Below are 23,368 nucleotides of genomic sequence, written 5' to 3' on the forward strand. Positions count from 1 at the left end.
CATTTCCACACCAAGTGACTATCACCACGATGATTAGCGATCCACAATTACTCAGGGTACCAATTTCCATAAATATCTAGCTGTCACGGTTCGCATACGTCCCTTGTTAGTCAAGCTTCCCCTTGAAGAGTTTGATTAGCCCTGTATGGGGCTAGCATAAATGATTCATTCATTTTGAAAAGGCTATATTTTCAAATGTATTACACGTACACACATGAAAGATATATAAAAAGAACCACAAACCACCAAGCTTATAAACCCTCTACAAACGTTCAATATGTGCCCCTTTGGTGACACGACACAAGTCCAGACGATACTCAAGCTCATTCCAAACATTTTGTAGCATAGTCCTGTCAGTTGTCTGTACTGCAGCACTGATGCGTTCTTTGAGCTCGACTAAGGATTGTGGTAGTGGGGATACGTAAACAAGGTCCTTAACGTACCCAGGAAGAACTCACAGGACTTTAATTCAGGAGAACTGGGAGGCCAGGTGCTTTTTTTTCCCTTTACACAAGCAACCAGTGTCCTTGAATTGCCGATAGCACCGCAAAATGATTTGTTTACATGGCGGTTCTTTTCCATACCCTCTTCTGAAAGCACGTTGTACAGCTATAACAGACGAACAGCTGACAATCCAAGCACACAAAAACTTTTTTCTTGCTTTCCTTCTATTTTCGACATGTACTAACTTCATACTGCCACACTGTCACACCCGATCGGAAAGATAATGTACTCGTGCTGCCACACAGTACAAACTTGGTGAGTTTGTGGTTCTTTTATATATCTTCCATGTGTGTAGTACTTTTGAAAATATAACCTTTTCAAAACGAATGAAACATTTATGTTAACCCTGTAATTAGGGAGTTAAACAAAATATTGACAACAATTCGAAGCATTTAAAGGAGGAACAACTAAACCCGATTTTTATATTTTCCGGTACATTTAAATGAAAAATGTCTTCTAGTTAGTGTAAAATGGTGCAGAATTATGGTTAAAATATTTTAAATTTCAACTTATAAGTAATCACTGTAACATATTTTACCGAAATATTGGAGAAATATCACAATAAATGTTAATTTTGCTTTACAGGTTGCTGGAAAGAATTTCTGAAACTTTAGATTTGCTGTTAACCACCCAAGACGTTGTTATAGGTGAACACATCACGGAAGAAAGTGAATGCTATGATAAGACACCGTATAGAATCCGTGGCTGTATTTTAACAGTAGTGGAAAGGTTGGACGAGGAATTCACTAAACTTCTTAAAGAATGCGATCCTCACAGTAATGAATACGTAGAGAGGTAAGTTTTCTCTGAAGAATATTCAGTATGCATTTGAAAGTATGGAACTTCGTTGCAGAAATACCTATACTGTGGTATACATAAAGACATATCTTTATTGATTTACAATTAAGGTGTAACAAAGAGCTGCGAAAAACTAAGTAGTGTAATTTCGAGCCGAATAATGGAATGGCTTAAAATCCGATTTAACTAGAAGAAACTTTAGAAAAGAAATTAATTGTTAGAATGACAAGTATAGACAGTCAAATCAGTTTGTGAACACGCAAAATAAGTCAAGATTACATATCCTATCGTCACAGTTAAATAAATTATTGTCATATGCAGTTTCTTTGTAGTTTTCAATATCATCTGTATGAACATTAAGAAATTTGAACCGATCTTCTTTATTATTCACAGTATCATCGACTCGATCTGATGGTTTCGAAGAGCTGGGAAGACAATTAACAAAATGTGTACAGTATTCTTATAATTCAGTTGACGACAGTTTGCAGTAACTGTAACTCAATATAGAATTACTTTAATCTGTGTTTATGTATTTCGAAGCTGTTATTGGGTTATGTTTATAGATAAAAACAAAGAAATGACCGATTAAAAGAGAACATTCCTTCTTCCACTATTTGCAGACTTAATGAGAGGTGATCATTGAGGAAAGTTTCGCTGTACAATGTACGATTAATGTGGAATAAATCGTAGCAAGTATTTAAGAACCTCTGTCGTTGCATACATCGATTTTTCTTTTAGATTTCCAAGCTATGTTATGCAGAAGTGGTGGATGTCTTGTAGATGGCTATGTCCGTCTGTCTGTCTGTCGACAGTTATCAGAACAGATATCGACAAGCAGTTTTCGGAATCGATTCAGCGTCCCAAGAATATATTCTATCTTCTCCCTTAACCCTCTATTCAAATCGAAAATGGTAGAAATTTATCATTCAGATTTCAATGTTAGTCGCCATAGAACAGAAACGTAATAGATAGCTCAGCTTCTCAAGAGAAGACACCATCTTCCTCTAAGACCGAAAGTGGTATAATTTTGCTACTACTTCCGGGTTCAGTATTGAATTCGTATAATTTGGAAACGAAATTCGCTTGTCATATGTAAAAGTATGAATAAAATAGAATGCGTGTTTCTTAAAACAATTTTACCAGAAAGAGTGGTCGAAGTTTGTGCCTTTAATAGATCAATGTAATGAAATATAAATATTTCATTTTGTCTTAATTCTGTCATCGTAGTTCGAACTTTTTCTTTCATGAAATGGGGCATTTTTGCTGTCCTATTTGAGAAACTGTCCTGTTTTTCTAAAAATGTGCTTTTCGTATCACATAAGTTTAATATATATATATATATATTTTTTCACATACAAGATTGAAGGATGAGAAGAGAGTGTGTCAAATCATCGACAAAGTTCAGGAGTATCTGGAACGTCAGAAGGTATCATCTGAGCTATGTCGCGTCTACCTGAGGAAGATAGAACATTTATATTACAAGTTTGATCCTGAAGTATTGAAAAAGAAAGAGGTAAGTTAAACATTATATGGTAGTTAGTCATAAGTCTGTTACTAGATTTAATCTGTAGAAAGCCGAAAGAAAGGGACACTTTACGGCATATTTGCATATTTTTCAGAAAGCAGCAAAAAATAAAATAAAGAGAAAAATTTTACCATGTAAGTTGTGCGAAATGTTTCATTGTAAAATAATTAAAATTTTCAAGAAATTCTTCATTGTTGATTAGTACTTGTGTAAATTGTGACGTCATATTCTTTAATAATGTACTACCCAACAATGAAATACTTCATGAAAATACTTGAGAATGTTATATTTTATAAACTCCAGAAGTTGTAAATTTTTAATGTTGTATTTCTGTACAACATATTGAAAAAAATGTGAAATTCGCTACTGAATTCAATGCACAGCTTATTTGTATTCTCTGTATATCTTTTGGTTGCAAGAGAGAGAGAGAGAGACAAAAGGTTATTTTATTTGAGAGTCTGTCGCTTCAATCATGTGTGAGTTTTTGTCATGTGGGCCAGGGCCCACCGTTTTCTAGTCTTAAAGATCCTTTTCGTACATTGAGAACTTTTCTTTTTTCCTTCTCTTGTTTTAAATGAATCGTTTTGGAGACTATGTCGCATGTATGAACTAACTTTATTTCAGTTTTGAGCAAAAGAGTCAAATTAAATGTCCTCTATAATCCGAGGGCATAAATGGCGTACTGAAAGAGCAAGACTTGTTGCTATATAGGTAATACTTATCAGGAAATAGGTATAGCTGCGTAAAAACAATTAGTCTAAAAATTGGGATGGTTATTGGAATGGGGATGAAGAGGAGTAAAAGTCTGATGAAGACATTTATTATGTTGAAACTGTTACGTGATTGTCTGTTTTGTATATATTACCACATAACCTTGCTCAGTGTATTGTTGCGTTTGGTTTGATAATATGGAAACAAGGCCTGGTAGAATAGTTATAAACCGTTGTTCTTTATCTCTTTTTTTGTGTGTAACCCAGTAATTATAGTACGTTTGTCGATTTTTTTTCCATACAGAGTATTCATGTTACACTCTTTGTGTTTCTGTTAGATATTAAGTTTTATTATAATTTCTGTATATTTTCCGACCAATACCAGTAACCACAGAACAAAGACAGAATGACAATAATGTGAACGTTGATCTGATGTGGGAACTCGAACCCCGATCTTTATTTGCTCAATTTTATTTAGTTTTTTATTAATTTATAGGGAACAATACCAGAAGATACTGAAACTAGTGTTCAGGTGATGGAAAAGTTGTGTAAATACGTGTATGCCAAAGACAGCACTGATCGACTACGAACCAGAGCTATTTTGTCTCACATTTACCACCATGCCCTTCACGATAACTGGTTCCAGGCACGAGATCTAATGCTTATGTCTCATTTGCAAGAAGCCATCCAACACTCAGATCCTTCTACGCAGGTAAAATATTATTTCACATGAGTTAAATGAAAAATATTATTTCATTGAGTTTTATTGCACACTTTAACATTAAAAAAATAAAAAATAAAGTTTGTTGTAAAAATTTTGTAACTAGTTATAAAATTGTATTTTCATGCCGTTCCTTACTTGTTAATGTTAGTAAATAAGTGAGTCGTCGTTGCATTTAGATTGACACACATTCAACAGAGAAACTTCTGATTAAATAGGTATTTTATATTATACTGTTCTATAAATATTAAAGAATTCTGTTAGGAAATTTTAATATGACAATATATATATATATATTTCTTTGTTGTAGATAATTACGATGAAAGATAACAAATTCATTCATTAACATATACATTTCTGCAATGATAATAATTATGTATCATTGAAAGCTTCTGCTCCCATGATTTATAGATTTAAAAATGTAATATGTAACAGATTTAATGTCTTCTAAAAACTAAATGAAATTAATTTGTTGATAGATAGTTGATTGGGCAAGTAATATCAAATATAATTATACGTAATGTTGGTATTGTGAAAAATTATTTTTTATTTTCAGATCCTTTATAATCGAACGATGGCTCATCTTGGTCTATGTGCATTTAGACATGCCAATATCAAAGATGCACATAATTGTTTAGTAGATTTGATGATGACTGGCAAAGTGAAGGAGTTGCTAGCACAAGGATTGCTTCCCCAGGTAGGGGTATAAGTTTTTACTGTCTTTCTGCAAACATTCGAAGAGATCGAAAAATTAAGTGCAAGTCATCTATGTAAATTTGACTTAACGGTATTCATGAATAGGCGGATTATTTCGACTGTTGAGTGAGATTAATTATTGTCTTTATTGAAGTACTGCACTACTATCTTAAACTGTTCTTGTATGTTTAAAGTCAAAATCAGTAGACAGCGCATTTCGTTGATAATGGAAAATTGGTACCCACCATTGTGCTAAATTATTATTAGGACTAGAATGCTTACTACCAACGAATTTTCTGCCCAGTTGAAACAACTATGTGTGATGTGCCAAAATCGATTGGTTCTAATGCATATAACTTTCCTGATATCAAAAGGTACGGGCCACCGCACTAAGCTTTCTTGGCCCAATTCCTTAAACAAAATAATATTGTGCTACAGTTATTAATAAAACATTTTCTTGTGAAATACGAACAGAATTATAGGGCGTTTTCGGAAAACATCGCCCAAGAAAACTCATCCCCCAAAAGTAAATTACCCTTTGTAGATTTTCCGTAAGAAATCATATGAGTTAGGATTATTAATGGAATATTTGTTTATAAAACAATAAAATCGCAAGAGTCGTATTTTACAGAACTGTCAGAAAACTCACCCTAAGAGTAAAGTACCCCTTGGGGATTTTCTCATGAAAGTGATTTTTGCAACATCATAGGAATATTAATGAAATGTTTAGTTATGAAGTAAGAACAAAATCGCGTGAGTCGGTTTTGAGAAAGTAGTTCGAAAACAAACTCATGTAACCCAAAAATACGTTGGTGTTCCTAGAATACGTTGATGTTTTCCCATTTGACACTAACTTGTAAACTTGAGGATAAAGGGTTCGAATTTTTTCACACAATTTATGTAGGGCGTGTACGACACATGTCACGTAAATCATGTTAGGGTAGCATACGGAAAGAACTTTACCAGCTTTATAACGTTTACTCCATAGGATGGTGATCCAGATAGAGCAAACATTATATTATATAGTTGTAAATAGGACGTTTGCTCGAGCGTTGACGATGAAACAAGTTATCCGAAGAAAGCTCCTTTCAACGCCAGCCGCACATAAGCAAAAATTCTACGTACAACTTTTAGGGACACAAAAAATTCAGCATCGTAATTTTGGAAAATTAACAAATTACACAAATAAATAAAAAGTAAATTTTGCACCATGCACTTAAACGAATCACCACGAGGCGTGAGGGGATGACATGCACAATTGCAGAAGATACTCGTCAATTGGTTTGATAATTTAATAATAGGTTAATAATACTTACAAATCCGATGTGGGATATCGGTTACAATACTGAATTTATATGGATTATATGTAAATAACTAAATAGGCGAAGATACTTGGAAGTTACATTTTTATACTTTATTTCCGTGCAGCGTTATGCTAGAAGCTGTCCTTTTAGTTGCTTTCGCGCGCCGAATAGTTTTTCTCCCGCTAAATCTCTTCAGCTCTCGCTGTTCGCGTGGGTTTCACGCGTTAAATGACGTAAGAGCAGACAGAGCTGTGATTGGCTGAAGAAGTGTTAATCAAGGTCACTCCGCCCACATGCATTCGATGAGTGGGAACACACACACACATACACATAAAAAACGTCGTCTGCTAGTATATGCTAGTCCCTTTAAATTAAAAAGAGAATTAAACTGCTTGAGCTGCATACAGCCAAAATAATGAATAACTGAGTTTATGACAAATGGCACCCGAACAGCTGATAGGTAAAGTTCTGGTGAGATACGTTTATCCTAAGAACCCTGGCAACACTTATAGTTTGTGTCTGCGTATGACGAGGACACACTGTAAGTTGTTGAAGCACTCTTCACTTGGGCCATAGTTCACATTAACGCTTGGTTAACACTGCACTCACTAAAATAAAATGTTTATTCAGTCCACAAATATGTAATATATCAATAAATGCATAAAAATATTTATTATAGTCTTATTAGTCCAAATGTAAGTTCACTCAATACTTAAAGAAATTGGATATTTAACACATACCATAAAATATTGCAAATAATATGAATAAAATGAGAAAACACTTCAAACAATGAATTAATTTCAACCTTTAAAACACTTTCACTTTTGCAATTAATAGAACAAAACAAAAAGAAAGAATAAGTATATATATATATATATATATATATATATATATATATATATATATATATATATATATATATATATATATATATATTTTTTAATTCGAATAACAACACTTCACAGTTTAGTTATAGCACACTGTTTATACTTTTACTATCTGCACACGTCACACTGTCCATGTTGTCCACTATTCACAATCTACACCATGCTCCAGAACAATGTCCAGTCCATAGGCCAGCCTCTTCGTTCATTCTCTTCCATTGAATGAACACTCGGCAATTAAATCTTCTGCTCCTATCCTCTTCCCATTGGATAGGGCTAGGTCCATCGGTGGAAGTTCTAGAAGGTCTCTGCATGCTATAGTTCCCTATACAGGACTATTTTTCAAAATTCGGCGCCAATATGAAGATGCATGGAATATTGTAACTTATTGCGTATAAACTTATTTAACGTATAGTTTGCATCTTCCTTTTTTTTTTTTTTTTTTTTTTTTTTTTTTTTTTTTTTTTTTTTTTACTTAAAATGTGCTGCATTTGCTACTGCTGCATTCATGTTACGTGGAAGTGAATAGGCTGTGTATTCTTCTTATTGTTTAGACCAACGTGTGTTCTTCCTTGTGTTGTATTCTTCGTGTATGGATATCAAGTGTATGTTTCTACGTGTTACATGTAATTACTATAATAAGGTTAAAATAACATAATTATGGTTAAAAGGAAGTTGACTTGGGATGGGTTAACAAAGAAAATGTAAGTTTTTTTTTTTTTTTTTTTTTTTTTTTTTTTTTTTTTTTTTTTTTTTTTTCAAATCCCTTCACGAGCATCAACCACGACAAGCACGTCTCAATCCTCAACGCCTTCATTCAACTTCATCGAATAAGTACATGGTACACGATAAATTAATATTAAAATATACCTATATAGGACATGATGCTGAATAAAATATATAGATATTATGATAAGCCTATAGATATAACCTTAATGATGACTGTTACATGATTACTATAATGAAGAGAGAAATAAACCAATATAAACTCGAATGATGGAGAATTATATTGAGGCGAAGTCAGATGTCTACAGATGCCAACCTGTATCCATCTTAGGGATGGTCTGACGACTAAATGAAGAAGAGCCAACCCACAAAAACCATATAAACCTACCCACTATAAGTACGACCACGAAGACACACAGAGATGTGGTTACAAACAAGTTATACTAAGGAAACCCCATAGAATTTTATAGAAGACAAAAAGAAAACGATGCACATGAAATGTGGTCGTAGGTCTTAAGGTAAAACTTCAATGTTGTTCCAATAACAACAAAAGGAATACTGTAATAAACGTGTATATTACTCTAATATCTCCTGACATATCTCTAAATTCAAATTGACTTCTTCGAAGTTCTAATGGTAATACTTCTCTAACAAACTCAACAACTTTCGCTCATCTAAATAACCATGTCGTACATACCACAAAATATTTTCGTCGACAAAACTAGAATATACTCTCACTTCTTGATCTTTATTATTGATGCTACACAATTGGTCTTCTTTACTTTCTTCTTCTTCTTGGTTCATATAATCTCCGTTGGCTTCCTTTTCGGCTCTCTCTAAAATATCACTGAACTGTTCTTCATCCACATGCTTCTTCAGAATTTCTAGCCACTTTTTCCTAGTAGCTGGTGTTGGTCTCCACAGCTTCATTCTAGAAACATTCTGAAATCCGATATATTTGCCACTCTGCGGATCTAATACTTCAAACACATTTTCACCAACTTGTTTCCACAGTAAGTAAGGTCCACGGTACACTTCACACAGTTTGGCTATACGTTTGTCTACCAAGCTACTAATATTATACTGACGTAAGAAAACTAAGTCACCTTCACACAAAGTTCTTCGAGCTCTCTGATGAACGTTCAACTTTTCATTACGTTGCTGAATGATTTTCTTTCGCCGTAAATCAGCCATTATTAATTTTCCATTCCAATCTATACCTTCTTGCTCATCGACTGTTTCGTTGTTTTTCACAATTCCAAAATGTGACAATGTAAATTCTTCTGGCTTGATGTTAAGATGTAATTCTCCAGGCGCTATTCCCAGACTGGCACTAATAGTATAGTTCAACAACAAACAAGCTTGCACAATATATTCTGGCCATGAGGAATGAGAATCGCGGCACAACACACGCAAAATTCTCTCTAAATCAGCGTGGAATCTTTCGATAACATTTCCTTGTGCGTGATAAGGTGTAGTATAATGTATTTTGATGTTATATGCTTCCATAGCTTGTACGAATTCCTTGCCAATAAACTGTGGTCCATTATCTACTAAGATGTTCATAAAAATACCAAGATGAAGCATGTATGACTCAGTAAGACATTTTGCGACACTTGCACTTGTTGCGCGACAAAGTGGATATGCTACTAAATAACGCGAGTATACATCACACACTGTTAACAGGTAAGTTTCGCCATGTTTACCTCGAGGTAGAGGACCAACTAAATCTGCTGAGACCAAATAACGTATGTTTTTCGATGGCACTGATTGCATTAAACATTTCACTGGGTGATGGTCTACCTTCGTCCTCATGCAGACCTCACAATCAAGAATGTACGATTTAATGTCACTACGCATGGTTTTCCAATAAAACATACGGGAAATAATATTAAACACTTTCATAAATCCAAAGTGACCGTAATGATCATGGTAGCCAATTAAAATATTTTTCACTAAACATGGAGGTACACACAATTTTAATCTGTCTGGGAAGTGAAAATCTCTCACCATCAAAATACCATTTTCCAAAGTGTAATTTTGTTTCCAATTTCGAGCACTACTACGAAAAGAATTCTTATTTGCACTGCTTTCACTTTCACTTATATTACCTTGTAAGTAACTAATAATAGGACGGAACTCGTCACATTCCCATTGTAATTTCGCAATTGTAGACGGATCTAAATCGAACACTTCTGATTGAATAGCCTGTATAGGATTCACATTCACCATTAGATCTTCCTGTGTTGGTAACATACGAGATAAACAATCACTTAGTGTGTTAGTCTTGCCTTTGATGAATTCTATTTCATAATCGTAAGATTGAAGTTCAAGAGACCACCTCATCAGTCTTGCATTCCAATTACGCATACGTTTTAACTGCACTAAGCTTTTATGATCTGTTCGTATGTATATTTTCGCTCCTTTGAGCCAAACATGCCACTTACGAATACACCACACAAATGCAAGACACTCAAGCTCAATTATGGCATAGTTCTGTTCGTGTTTGTTAAGAGTACGGCTTGCATATTCTAATACACACTTCTCACCGTCAATAATTTGATAACACACACAAGCCAACCCGAGTTTGCTTGCATCACTTTCGAGATAAAACGGCTTATCGAACTGTGGATGGTGTAATTTCACATCTTTTACTAATTCAGCCTTTAATGATTCAAATGCCTTTTGGTGTTCTTCCTCCCACTTCCATTTCTTTTCCTTCCCTAAAAGTTCATAAAGGGGTTTAGCGATAACAGCATGACCTTTGATTGTTCGCGAATGCCACTGCACAGCACCAAGAAATGAGCGTAACATTTTTAAATTTTTGGGCACTGGTAACTTCTCGATTGCTTCAGCTGATTTCGGATCCTTTCGTATACCTTCTGCTGATACGTAATAGCCTAAATAGTTAATTTCACTTACACCAAAAATGCACTTCGATAAATTTAGCGTCATGTTCGCATCACTTAACAAACTAAGCACTTCATCTAACTGCTGTAAGAATTCTGGTACGCTTGTACAACCAAGAGCTACATCGTCCATATACCTAACTAATTTCTCTTGTAGCGGTAAAGGGAACACTTTATTCAAGCACAATTGCAGTACAGACGATCCATTTTTCACACCGAACACCATGCGTGTGTACTCGTATAACGTTCCTTCAAACAAGAAGGCTAAGTATGGCATAGAATCTTCTGTAATTCCACATTGTTGATACGAACTAGTAAAATCAAGAGTACCTAGCACACGTTTTCCACTAAATTTAGCAAAGAGGTCGGACAACTTTTCTACACGCAGAGCTGGATTCTTAATGTGCACATTCAATGCTCTACAATCCGTTACTATTCTTAACGCTCCACTCTTTTTCAATACTACGTGCAACGGTAATAGATGACACGATGAACTAGGTCTAATTACACCCCACTTTAACAATTTTCGGATCTCTTCACGCACTCCTTCCTTATATTTGTGCGGAATATCATAAGGACGAGCAACAATGGGTTCATTTGTATCCACTTCTAATCGGTACTGAAATTTATTACACAGGCCAGGAAAACGGGCAAACACTCTTCTATGTTTCATTAACAACTGAAATAATTCTTCTTTCTCGTTTTCACTAAACAGCGTAGCGCGTGTAACTGCATCCCTTATTTCATCTACTGTGAAATATAGATCCGGTGGGAAGTCCTCCACTAAGTCACTAGCTTCAATTTTCTCTAAAGGCTCGGCGCACCCACTGCGGAACACATTCACCGTTCTCGCATAAAAATCATTAAGGTCCCTTATCTCGGACAACACAACAATAGGGGCTACCTTGCACTTAATTTCACTTACATTAGCTACAATGACATTTTCACTATTTCTCTGTATTAAAGGCACTTCACCACTAATTCCTTGAAATTCAACACGCAAGTTACTTCGCTTAAAATCGATGACACTGTTTAACTTCTCTAGAAAGTTTGCACCGAGTATTACATCTTCATGCAGTTCTGGTAACACAAGAAATTCAACTGGCACTTCCACATTTTCAATTCGTACCGGTAAAATAACCTTTCCTTTCACGTTCTTTTTCTTTCTTCCTAGAAAATCGCACAAAACGATATGCTCTCCTTTTTGCAAATGCACATTTGCTACACACTTTGTTACTTCTCGAAAAATATTATACCGTAATAGGCACAATTCTGATCCACTATCTAATAGACAAATTTTGGGTTGATCGTTTAACAAAACTTTTACTCTCATTGTATTATGACCTAATTCACATTTGATTACTTCTTCTTCATTATCATTACTTATATCATCATCTGCTTGTAAATTTTCTTCGTTGCACATATGTGGAAAAGTAATCCGGTTTACACTACTGAAATCCCTCCCCTTTGCAGCGACCAAGTGGGAGGGCGCTACTAGTTTAAAGGCACAGAACTCTGCGGATAAAAACCACTTTGTTGGTATGGAAATTGACGTTGCTGATTGTTCCCACTGTTCACATTAGGACCTTTATTAAACGTTGGAAACCAATTATTATTTTGATTCGGACTACCTTGGGAAGTCGACGCACTACTTTGATTTTCGTTTGCCCTTGCACCTTGCGTTTCGTTCCGATTTTCATTTGAACTTGTGTTTTGTCGGCCATTGCCTTGCGACTGATTACCACCGTTCGAGTTGTTATTATTTCTATTAAAATTACCTCGCCGTCCACGTCTATGAAATTTCCTTTTCCATCCCTGTTTGAAATTCGGACGCGCACTATTATCACTGCTCACTTCACTACCGTGTTCTACTTTCACATTGTTCACGCTAACACCTGTACCACCTTGCTGTTTCTGCTTATTACGCTGATTATCGTACATATTAGTAATTCCTGACAATCCTTCAATGGACTGCACACTCGCAAGGAACTGATTTATATTATCAGGCATAGAGCCCATCATAGCTAACTGGTACCGCTTGGGCAGGAGAGTGATGATGTGTGACAACGTAATGGTTGGATTTTCGTATTCTTCCAGAGCTTGAATTTGACTAAAACGCTCTGTCACAAAATCAACAACACTACTATACCGTTTTGGGTCAAACGGAATAGAACGCAAGTTACGCAGACGTGTGGCTTTCACTAAAGGACTCTCAAATGCATTCTGAAACTCTATCACAAATTCTTGAAAAGTTTGACACTTCTTACCGTGTAAATCGTACCACTTAAGTGCACTGTCTTTAAGAATCAAGGGCATGATCGTCAAATATTCACTTTGAGGCACTCCGGCGAACGACATTTCTCTACCGAAATTTTCTAAAAATGCACTTGCACTTTCCTTCATCATATCACCTGAAAATGTAGAGAGTTGCTTAATGTCTGCTAATCGCAATGAACAACGCCTTGCATTCACTTCACTATTTCTTGCACGCTTAATACGCGGACTTTCTTTTTCGGTTTTGATTCTTGACACGGTTCTTCTTATTACGTCACTTTCCACCTCTGTATCGGACGCCGTTTGAGACTCACTGCTCGATTTTCTCTCACGCTTCACACTGTGCACGGAACCTGTGTTTCTTTGTGACATATTACTTCCAGTATCATGGTGCTCGTTTACTAATTCTATACGCTGCACACGCTCTGATAATCGCTCTACATCTTGCTTGGTTTGTTCACTTAACTCACTGGCGCGAAGACATGTTTCAAAACACTGCTGGTTAAATTTACTCTGTTCGTGGCACACTTGAATACACTCTTGCACTGCTATACCGTATTCACTTTGTTTGGTCTCGCACTTCTGAACTCTACTTTCACGGTACTTGTCGAGACTTTCGACCAAACGCAACCTTTTCTCATAATCATCCACTTTATTGCAACATTCACTTAATTGACGTTGTTGATCGTTTACTTGGCGCGTATTTTCTTCAACTGTGCCCCGTATATCATGCACTGCATCAGCTAATTCGCGTACACTTCTACGTATGTCTTCACTCGTATTAAAACACTTTAATTCCACTGCTTCAATTCGTTCTATCAATTCCTGCCGCACTGCACTAATACACGCATTCAAATTTTTAATTTCACTCTGCATGGTAACATTCACATTATTACTTTCACCTGACAAATCATCTTTCATTTTCTGTTGGTTTACATTTATTGCCTCAACACTTTCACTCACACGTTTTTGATTATCACTCAATTCATTTTGGCTCTCATTCAACTTATTTTGATTTTCTTTAATTTCGTTAATTGATGCACTCAGTTCTCTCTGCATCACTAAGAGAACTGTTCTAAGATCACCCTCGGCCATGATGTTGCAAATATAACAAACTCACTAACACAAATAACTGACTAATTTCTGCAAAAATCTAAGAGTGCAAATAATAAAAAAAAATAATATTCTAATTTAGACAGGATTAAGGCTTCAATATACAAGGATGAATGCACTGGACAAGGATACAATCACACGAATTTCATGTATTTGGTGATCTGAGATGGCGGCAAAAAAATTACGCAGCAAGTTTTGGAACATCTAGAATACGTAGGCCAATGTTCGTAGACACACAAAACCGAACATTTATACAAAAAGAAAGGTTTCTGCTTCGACACATTTATCCCGGCACCATTTTATAACGTTTACTCCATAGGATGGTGATCCAGATAGAGCAAACATTATATTATATAGTCGTAAATAGGACGTTTGCTCGAGCGTTGACGATGAAACAAGTTATCCGAAGAAAGCTCCTTTCAACGCCAGCCGCACATAAGCAAAAATTCTACGTACAACTTTTAGAGACACAAAAAATTCAGCATCGTAATTTTGGAAAATTAACAAATTACACAAATAAATAAAAAGTAAATTTTGCACCATGCACTTAAACGAATCACCACGAGGCGTGAGGGGATGACATGCACAATTGCAGAAGATACTCGTCAATTGGTTTGATAATTTAATAATAGGTTAATAATACTTACAAATCCGATGTGGGATATCGGTTACAATACTGAATTTATATGGATTATATGTAAATAACTAAATAGGCGAAGATACTTGGAAGTTACATTTTTATACTTTATTTCCGTGCAGCGTTATGCTAGAAGCTGTCCTTTTAGTTGCTTTCGCGCGCCGAATAGTTTTTCTCCCGCTAAATCTCTTCAGCTCTCGCTGTTCGCGTGGGTTTCACGCGTTAAATGACGTAAGAACAGACAGAGCTGTGATTGGCTGAAGAAGTGTTGATCAAGGTCACTCCGCCCACATGCATTCGATGAGTGGGAACACACACACACATACACATAAAAAACGTCGTCTGCTAGTATATGCTAGTCCCTTTAAATTAAAAAGAGAATTAAACTGCTTGAGCTGCATACAGCCAAAATAATGAATAACTGAGTTTATGACAGCTTCCCCCGTATAAGGAGCACCATCAGTCAGAGAAAGCAAAACATTGTCGTGTTTCACACCATTCGGCCACAAAATGTGCAAAGATTCATCGAACAGCCTGGCAATTGTTCCGTGATTCGTAACTGAAAATTGTTTAAAGGCTAACAGTGCTATGCCTACTATTACTTCCCCTTCACCTTCGGTCACTCGTCTTCCCCTCAGTTTTGGCTTCAAAGTACAAAGCGCTCCTTTACAAGCTCTTTGTTCGGCACAAGTTACCCCAGCGCTGATAAGCAGAATTTATGACGACGCTGTTCTACAGGTGGGAAATTGCTTGTAAATACGATGGATAGATTTATGTAGCTTATTTATTCTTTTCTCGATGTTAATTTCTTTCGAGCGTAAGAAAGAAAATGGTTGTGAAATTTAGAATAAACTAACGGAAAATTATTAAAAATATGTATTTATAACAAAAATGTCCAAAATATTTATTTACATAACTTTTTTCAGAAAATATGTATTTTTATGTGAAATAAAATTTGTAATTTACACTTGCAAACTCTTAATTGGGATAATAAACTTTGTTTTGAACATATTCGTGTTTGAAAAAAATGTTTTTATATAAAAATCCGGGCCTTAGTTATCATACTTAACGAAGTATCATACAAGGCGCTAGTCATCTTGTAATATAAACATTAACAATGGGAGATCTGAAGGAGATTTGAAAAGTAAATTAATTAGATCTTAAATTTGAAAGTATTGTCACAGCATTTACTTCCTTAAGTCAAGGAAAGTCCAAGATACGAAGCTAAAACGTAAGGCTATATAAATTAATCATTATTTGTATATTTTTAATTAAGGTATACCAGTTAAAACTCCAAGAATCGAAACATAAATTTTGTATGTAGTATCAGAATGAATTTATCTTTATAAGAATGTTAATATAACAGTTAAACATGCACAAACTTCGTATATCATTGAAGTTCTCACTATAACTTAGTCCTAATGGTAGTCAAAATGAAACTTATGTACGAACTAAACCTACGTTTTAGCATAATCTGTACGCTATACTAAGAGTACGAAGGTTGAGATCAGCTATTTTAATGGGCTCTAAATCACTTCGAGACTTGAATTCCGCGTAGTTCGCGGATACGCAGGACATTTGTACAGGACCAGCTAGTGGCAGGGTTTTCCTCCTCATATTATTTCACCTCGAAGAGCTTTCCATTATTATTATTTTTAAATTGAGCATGAAGTAGCAATTTTACAAACAATAGGATAAGTTAATTAATCCAGAGGTAACCACACAAACTTTCGAGATGTATTTCAGTCAACCAGCGTCATGTACACAATTGTTACATACTAAAATTCGCCGTAATTCTTTCGAAATACCGTATCCTCGGTGGCTGTCTTTCAGTTTTAATTTGTTTACTTTGATTTCTTCTTATTTGTGTTTTTAGTGTTGTTCTATGTTTCTATAACTTGTTACAATACTATAATTGATTATATTATATATCGGTCAGATTAGTGCTCAAATTTTAATTTGTGTCCCAATATTGACTGCAATTTTTCGTTTTTGTTTTAGAGACAACATGAAAGGAGCAAAGAACAAGAAAAAATTGAAAAGCAACGTCAGATGCCCTTCCATATGCATATTAATCTTGAACTGCTGGAGTGTGTATATTTAGTGTCTGCTATGCTTATTGAAATTCCCTACATGGCTGGTGAGTTAATTTCGCCGTACCAGTATTTGAGTCAAACTTGTAGATATGTCTGCGTATTTCTTTTATTTACTCAGTTTCAACTCCGTAGTATTTATCATATTTTATATCACTTCGCATGATCTAATGATAGAAAACATTGTACTGCACAAGTGAAGTCAACTGGGTCAAATACTATAATGTGTATTCATTATGAGAGTTTTGCAGTGGTTTTTAACGTTTCTTGTTCTAACTTTCCTATTATAAGTGTAAAAGAACATTTAAAAGTGCCGTCTCCACTTTCTTAAGTGGATGAAGTCATACTTGTTCAATAGTCGACATAGAGTTCAAGTCAATAATAAGAAATGAACTGATACAGCAAAAATGAAATACGAGTTTCGAACTTTGTTACGGTTGAAAAGAATCTCCTTCGAAAATTCTACATACAGTGCACAGGTCATTGTATACGTTCTATATGAACCATAGCATCCATATGCATGGCAGAATTAGTAATCTTATATTATGAAACCAGACTACAGGAGTTTTCTCTTCTTCTGTGTGCCTATGGTCTACTATAGTTTCCTCGTGAATATCGTTGTTCATACAGTTGATTAAAATCGTACAATTTACAGTATTAATATAATTTGAATCGGTGACAAATTGTGTTTTTCTGTATTTGGAAGAATATATTGTCTGAAGTAGTGAATTGGACAAAACTCGTTCCTTTTGACCTTGGGAGCACTTTCTGCTACCTTTCAAATTATTTATTTATTTATTTATTTAAGTTAAGTGAATTAATGTGAACATGTAATTGTATATTTGTAGCTCATGAATTTGATGCTCGCCGAAGAATGATATCGAAAACATTCTACCAGCAGTTGAGATCAAGTGAACGCCAGTCCCTTGTTGGCCCTCCAGAATCAATGAGAGAGCACGTTGTTGCGGCTTCAAAAGCTATGCGTAATGGCAATTGGAGTGCTTGTAAAAATTTCATTATCAATGAAAAAATGAATGCAAAGGTAACTATCTGTTAATAATAATAATAATAGTAATTTATTCTGGGAGGGAGAATGCAGATGTTGTTTCTTAGACCGTGATAATGAAAATGAAAACGAGCGCAAAACGGTGCAAAGACTACAGAACAATAAATTATCTTCATATAAATTAGCCTAATATTACAGTTGTTCTTCGAGTATTGCTAGAGACGATATGCCAGAACAGACTACAGAATTGTGGAGTATCAGATTGGCTTTAGAAGAGAAAATTGTAGAAGATCGATGAAAGATTTGGTGAGAAAACAAAGAAAATATATGTATTATTTATTGATATGGAAAAGAAGTTCCGAGTAAATTTGAATATTTTGTTAGGTGTGCTAAAGAAAGATGAGTTGGAGTCCAAGATTCATAAGTAAAACCTATTTAAACTCGTGGTTAATATTGCTTAATGAACTAGTAAGATTCATATTTAATAGTAAAATATTAATCTGGAACTCACATAAGCACACTATTAGTAACTTCTTCGTATACGATTCAGCGACTGGTAGTCATCATTTTTGGTAAGGTTTTATTTGGAAGGAATTTTCACGTTGATTTGTGAACTCACATTAGTGGTAAATTCCTGTCCATAGATCAAACATTATTATACTTCGTAAACACCAAACATAGCTTTGAATTTACTTAATCACTTAAAGGTTTGATTTACTTCAATATCGTACAGTGTATGTGACCTCCAGTTACGTCTTCGGTTACTAAATTAAGGGTTGGAGGACCAACTTATTTTAAATCTGCATTCATAGGATTAGCTGGACTAGAATTTCCGAAAAAAAAAAATAAATAAATAAATAAAAATAAAAATTGCTTACTTTTGTATATCCTTTGATTGATCTACAGTTCTTTTTCTTTCTTTAGATGAAGTAACATATTTTAACAAGCGTGCACACACACAAACTCCATCATTAACTGTTAAATATACAGTTTAAAGAAGTTTTCATTCTAAAAGATGTTACACATTTTTTAAAAGAAAAAAGTAAAATCGAACCACTGATTGTAAAAACAGATTTTGAATTACCTGCGTTCTTGATATTTTGTAGACATTGAAAGCGCACGAAGTGCAAGTGCTCGATATTAATATCATTGGGTAGTAGATTAGAAGAAGGAATTAGAGAGGAAAGTGTAATTAGAAAAAGAGATATACAGAAGTGTTACCTTTTACTAACGTTCTTCAAAGTCTACTTAGACAAAGCAGTTAAGAGCCTACGTAGGGAAGACGGTATTTCGGTTTGTGGTAAGAGAATTTGGTTTATTATCTTTGCAAATATTATAACTCTTATATTAGAAATTGTCCGATAATTAACATTCAGTTGTAGATCGTAGGATTTTTTTTTCACCTCGTTTTTCGTTGGGGAGTTGGTAGCTGAACAGAGTTGTCTTCACCTTGCACAAGGCAAGTACTCATTTTACTTTAGACTGTTTACGGCGTTTTTTTGCACAAATATGGTTGACGCAGCTTTTAGAAGAAAGTGATTGGTCACCCTATCCTGTTGTATTATCTTGGGATCACCATGTAGTGTTAAGTGACCTGTCATCTGGTAGAATACTCAATCAAAAATACTATATTGGTTGACTCTTAAAACCGTGGATCAGTGACCATAAAAATTCGAAATTTTCTTAATGATATTGTAAGAGGAGCTATGAGATGATATACCAAAGAACTTTAAGGATGTAACTTTTCACATTCCGCTGGAATGGATAGCTGAATAGTATTTGACTACACTCTAGCACATTTTTAATTGTCGTCTTAATCATTTTGGATCATGCGGGAAGGACACGGTCTTTTCATGTAGAACTTCACGTACAGTTTGAAGGGCAAAATTTGTGTAGAAATTTGGGTTTCTTAAGCCTGCCATCCCCAGCGATTACATTACTCAACTAAATAGTAATTAAATATTTAACGAGTGTTTGCAAGTTTTAGACTGATGGAAAATATTGTTTGGATGACGTATATTTTCGTTAACGAATTGTAGAAAGAACTAAACTAAATACAAAACTCACCTGGTCTTAATGCAGGAATTCTTACTGCAGTTTCCTGAAGAGTCAGTATTTTATAAAATCCGAAAACTTTAGAGAAGAATTGCGTAAGTTTCATGCTGCTTTTGATGCTAAATTGTTCGAGGAAAATTCTCATAAATATGGTATAATCACATTTAAAATCATTAAAATACTTATTCTTTTTTAAAAGCTCTTTTATCGTAGCGCGTTTATGAAAATATTCTATTAATACAAGCATATGTTTTAAATCATTGGACTTTATATTTAAAATAATATAGATCCTTTTTGAACGTGCATTGCAATTAAATCCTTTTCCAACGTGAATTGCAATTAACAACTATAAAACGTTCATATGTAATGTAAATTTCATTTGTTTCAGAATTTTCAAGAATTTTGTGTATAAAATACATAAGAGAGACCTTTTATATAGATTTCATTAGAAAATCGAGGCTAGTTCTCGAAAGTGCCTTAACTGTTAAGTGGCTCGCAATAGAAGCTGCGAATAGTCATAACTTTTAGCTCGCTCTCACTTATTTCTGTTGTTTGTTGAAGGTGTGGGATCTATTCTATCAAGCCGATAAAGTGCGAGATATGTTAACGCGCCTTATCCAAGAGGAATCTCTCCGAACTTACCTCTTCACGTATTCTCACGTGTATGATTCTATCTCAATGATAACACTGGCTGAGATGTTCGAGCTGGACCGTTCTATTGTTCATTCCATCATTAGCAAGATGATCATTAATGAAGAACTGATGGTAAGTAACAAAAATAGTTCACTGTTGCATTTCTGAACAAGGTAGCACATTTAATAATTTCTTTCACTTATAGTGGATAACTTACAGTCGACAGTAAAAGTTTACGTAACTAAAAATATGTATTTGTAATTAATAAATCTTTGTTCACCAATTTCGATGTTCGTCGTTGAGTTTAGAATATAACATTGCTTAGTAATATAGAAAAGAAGAAGAAAAAAAACTTTTCATGGTAAAGAGGAGACAGTTCGGAGTATAATAGTCTTTGCTTATCTGCCATAGATTAACACGGGCTGTTGAGCGTAAGATGAAAGAGAACTTATCGGACCAAGTTAGGCGTTCGTAGTGATCGTTGGTCCACTTCGTATGTTCTCGGCATATTATCTTCGCGGTAAAGCGTTGTTGGCGGTGATCAGTAGTTTGGAAATTGTGTCGGACTAGAATTGTTAAAATAGTCTGTTGCAGGTACTTATTGAGCTTCGCGTTCACTTTTGCACATTCACTCTACTGAAATTTCTATTCCGTCTACTATTACTTTTGGACGGTATCCTACCGTGAGTTCCGTAGGCTGTCGTTACCTTGGGCAAACTTCCTCACGATACACGCTACACATTGACCACTTTAGATAGACTTGAGCCAACTAATCACACGATCACAATTTGAGCTGTATGAAACTTAAAGGATCTCCCATTTTGTATCACCATCGCGTGCTCGCTTCAACATACGCCTCTATTCTACCCCGCGTGACAACTGATTCGTGTATGCAATAGACATTTGGTGCTAAATGGAGATCTCCGATTTTCAGAGGGTAAATTATGGGTACGCGGTTAGTTAAAACAAGTATATCCAAAGCACTGACAGCATGCAGAGCTCATGGCAAGATAGCATCAGAGAAAGGGAATGGTGAACGTAAATCAAGTCTTAAGTGAGAGGAATTGCTGAACATTGAAGAGAATCGTTACAAAGAACCGTTAATGCTGCACAACTGACTGCAGAACTCGTTCACTACCTAGAATGATCTGTTTTTACAATAATAGTCCGACCACAGGTGCATAACCTTGAATATTCGCGGTCGTATTGGGATTTCAAAACATCTGATCACCCCCCCCCCCCCTGCAAACTCCGTAGTGCGACAAAAGATGGGGTCGAGAACGTAAAACATGAACCGCCGATGACTTGATGGAAAAAAAATACGTGATGAGTCGTATTTTTTCTTGCATCCAACAATAATCCTCATTTATATGACAGACGCGCAAAGAGAGATACTCCGTGCTGCATACTTCTTACGTTAAACAATATCGGGAGTTTGATTCGAGCCGCAATTTCTGAGTATTGTGTTGGACATGTTCTTACTCTCGAAGAACGAATTACTGTCTGTGACAATGTGGACGTTTTAAAGACGATACATTCTGTGGTACAGATGCCAGATGCTCCCTAATAACGACACGGTCTTCCAAAGTTACAGTGCGCCAATACATACAACCAGATCTGTTGAGGTGTGATAAACTTCACATATCCTCGGTCCTACTCAATTCCGCGATTTGAAGAGTATTCGACATCTACGATCAGTTTGAAAGCAGTGAGTTCAGTACAATTTCTTTATCATGGTTGATGACTTGAGTGCTGGATTGACCTCATTCATCTGGAAACGATTCATGAATTATACGCCTCAATTCTGAGAAAAGTACAAACTGTTCTACAGGCTAAAGATGTCTAACACCGTATTAATTAGGTCAGTTACGTTTCCTTAAGGTTTTCCCATCATTTTGATATCTATGTATCTAAACGGATCTAAAGTACGTACCAGTAACTAATATACCAAAGTAACATTTCGTGGTATACATTTAAAGTTATTTCTTAAAAGCTTCATAACAATAATGAACAGGATTCGTACAAACTGGAAAGTCAGGGAAATTAAAAATGGCCAGGGAAGGTGACTGGAAGACAGGGGAGAATTTGAAGTTTCATAGGACGGTTTTATTTTGATAAATGAAGGACACTTCAAAATGTCAGAAATATTTTTAACACAACTTCAGAATCTTCACACATAATGCCACTATGAATCATCTATTTATTATATTTTGTTCCTCAAAGACTCACATATTTGTTGTTTATTTGTATTAAGTGATAAGTTTAAAGCAGTATAGAAAAGCAAGCTTTACAGTCTTATGCCAAAGGACCAATACTTTAAAAAAATATCAAGAGGATGACTAGTCTACTCTCTTTGTCAACATTTTTTATTTTTATTTTATTTTTTTATTTATTTATTTATTTATTTATTTATTTTTTTTTTTTATTTACAAATAAACCAAGTGCTTCCGTTTCTACAAGCTCAGAATATCAAACAGGATCTCTATCTTCAGAGTCTGTAGAATCTACTAGAGATAGATGTGAAGAAAACAGAGTGTACGAGTGTGGAAAAAAAGTGATCCAGGAAACCGTAATAATTTTATTGTAAAATATGAAATGTGCAAAGCCAAAGTTATTTGGACTCCTCAACTTGTGTGCAAAAGAATGTCATTCATTCGACGAACAACTTAAGTTCATTGTTCAAAATGATGTTCCATCATATCCATTGTTTTCTCGGCGTATTCCCGTTTCCTCCCGCACCAATTATTCTATATTTATTCACTTACCTTAATTATCCGTCT

At 35.0% G+C, this 23,368-nt stretch overlaps 2 protein-coding genes across 3 annotated transcripts in view; both read left to right on the forward strand.

Annotated features, from left to right (window-relative positions):
• Positions 1-23,368, forward strand: part of LOC145675263 (acidic mammalian chitinase-like) — a 354,567-nt gene that overhangs the window by 58,776 nt on the left and 272,423 nt on the right. The gene's annotated exons all lie outside the window — the stretch shown is intronic.
• eIF3c (eukaryotic translation initiation factor 3 subunit c) overlaps positions 1-23,368 on the forward strand; it is a 64,400-nt gene that overhangs the window by 36,317 nt on the left and 4,715 nt on the right. For both annotated transcript variants that reach the window (XM_081745630.1, XM_081745634.1), the window contains exons 10-16: positions 1,090-1,299; positions 2,662-2,815; positions 4,034-4,249; positions 4,815-4,955; positions 16,803-16,941; positions 17,743-17,936; positions 20,517-20,720. In XM_081745630.1, the coding sequence (XP_081601756.1) occupies positions 1,090-1,299; positions 2,662-2,815; positions 4,034-4,249; positions 4,815-4,955; positions 16,803-16,941; positions 17,743-17,936; positions 20,517-20,720 (1,258 nt within the window). The remainder of the gene's footprint in view (positions 1-1,089; positions 1,300-2,661; positions 2,816-4,033; positions 4,250-4,814; positions 4,956-16,802; positions 16,942-17,742; positions 17,937-20,516; positions 20,721-23,368) is intronic.

The sequence above is a fragment of the Thermobia domestica genome, chromosome 2 (assembly GCF_964235325.1).
Source record: "Thermobia domestica chromosome 2, izTheDome1.hap1.1, whole genome shotgun sequence".
In the NCBI taxonomy this organism is placed as follows: domain Eukaryota; kingdom Metazoa; phylum Arthropoda; class Insecta; order Zygentoma; family Lepismatidae; genus Thermobia; species Thermobia domestica.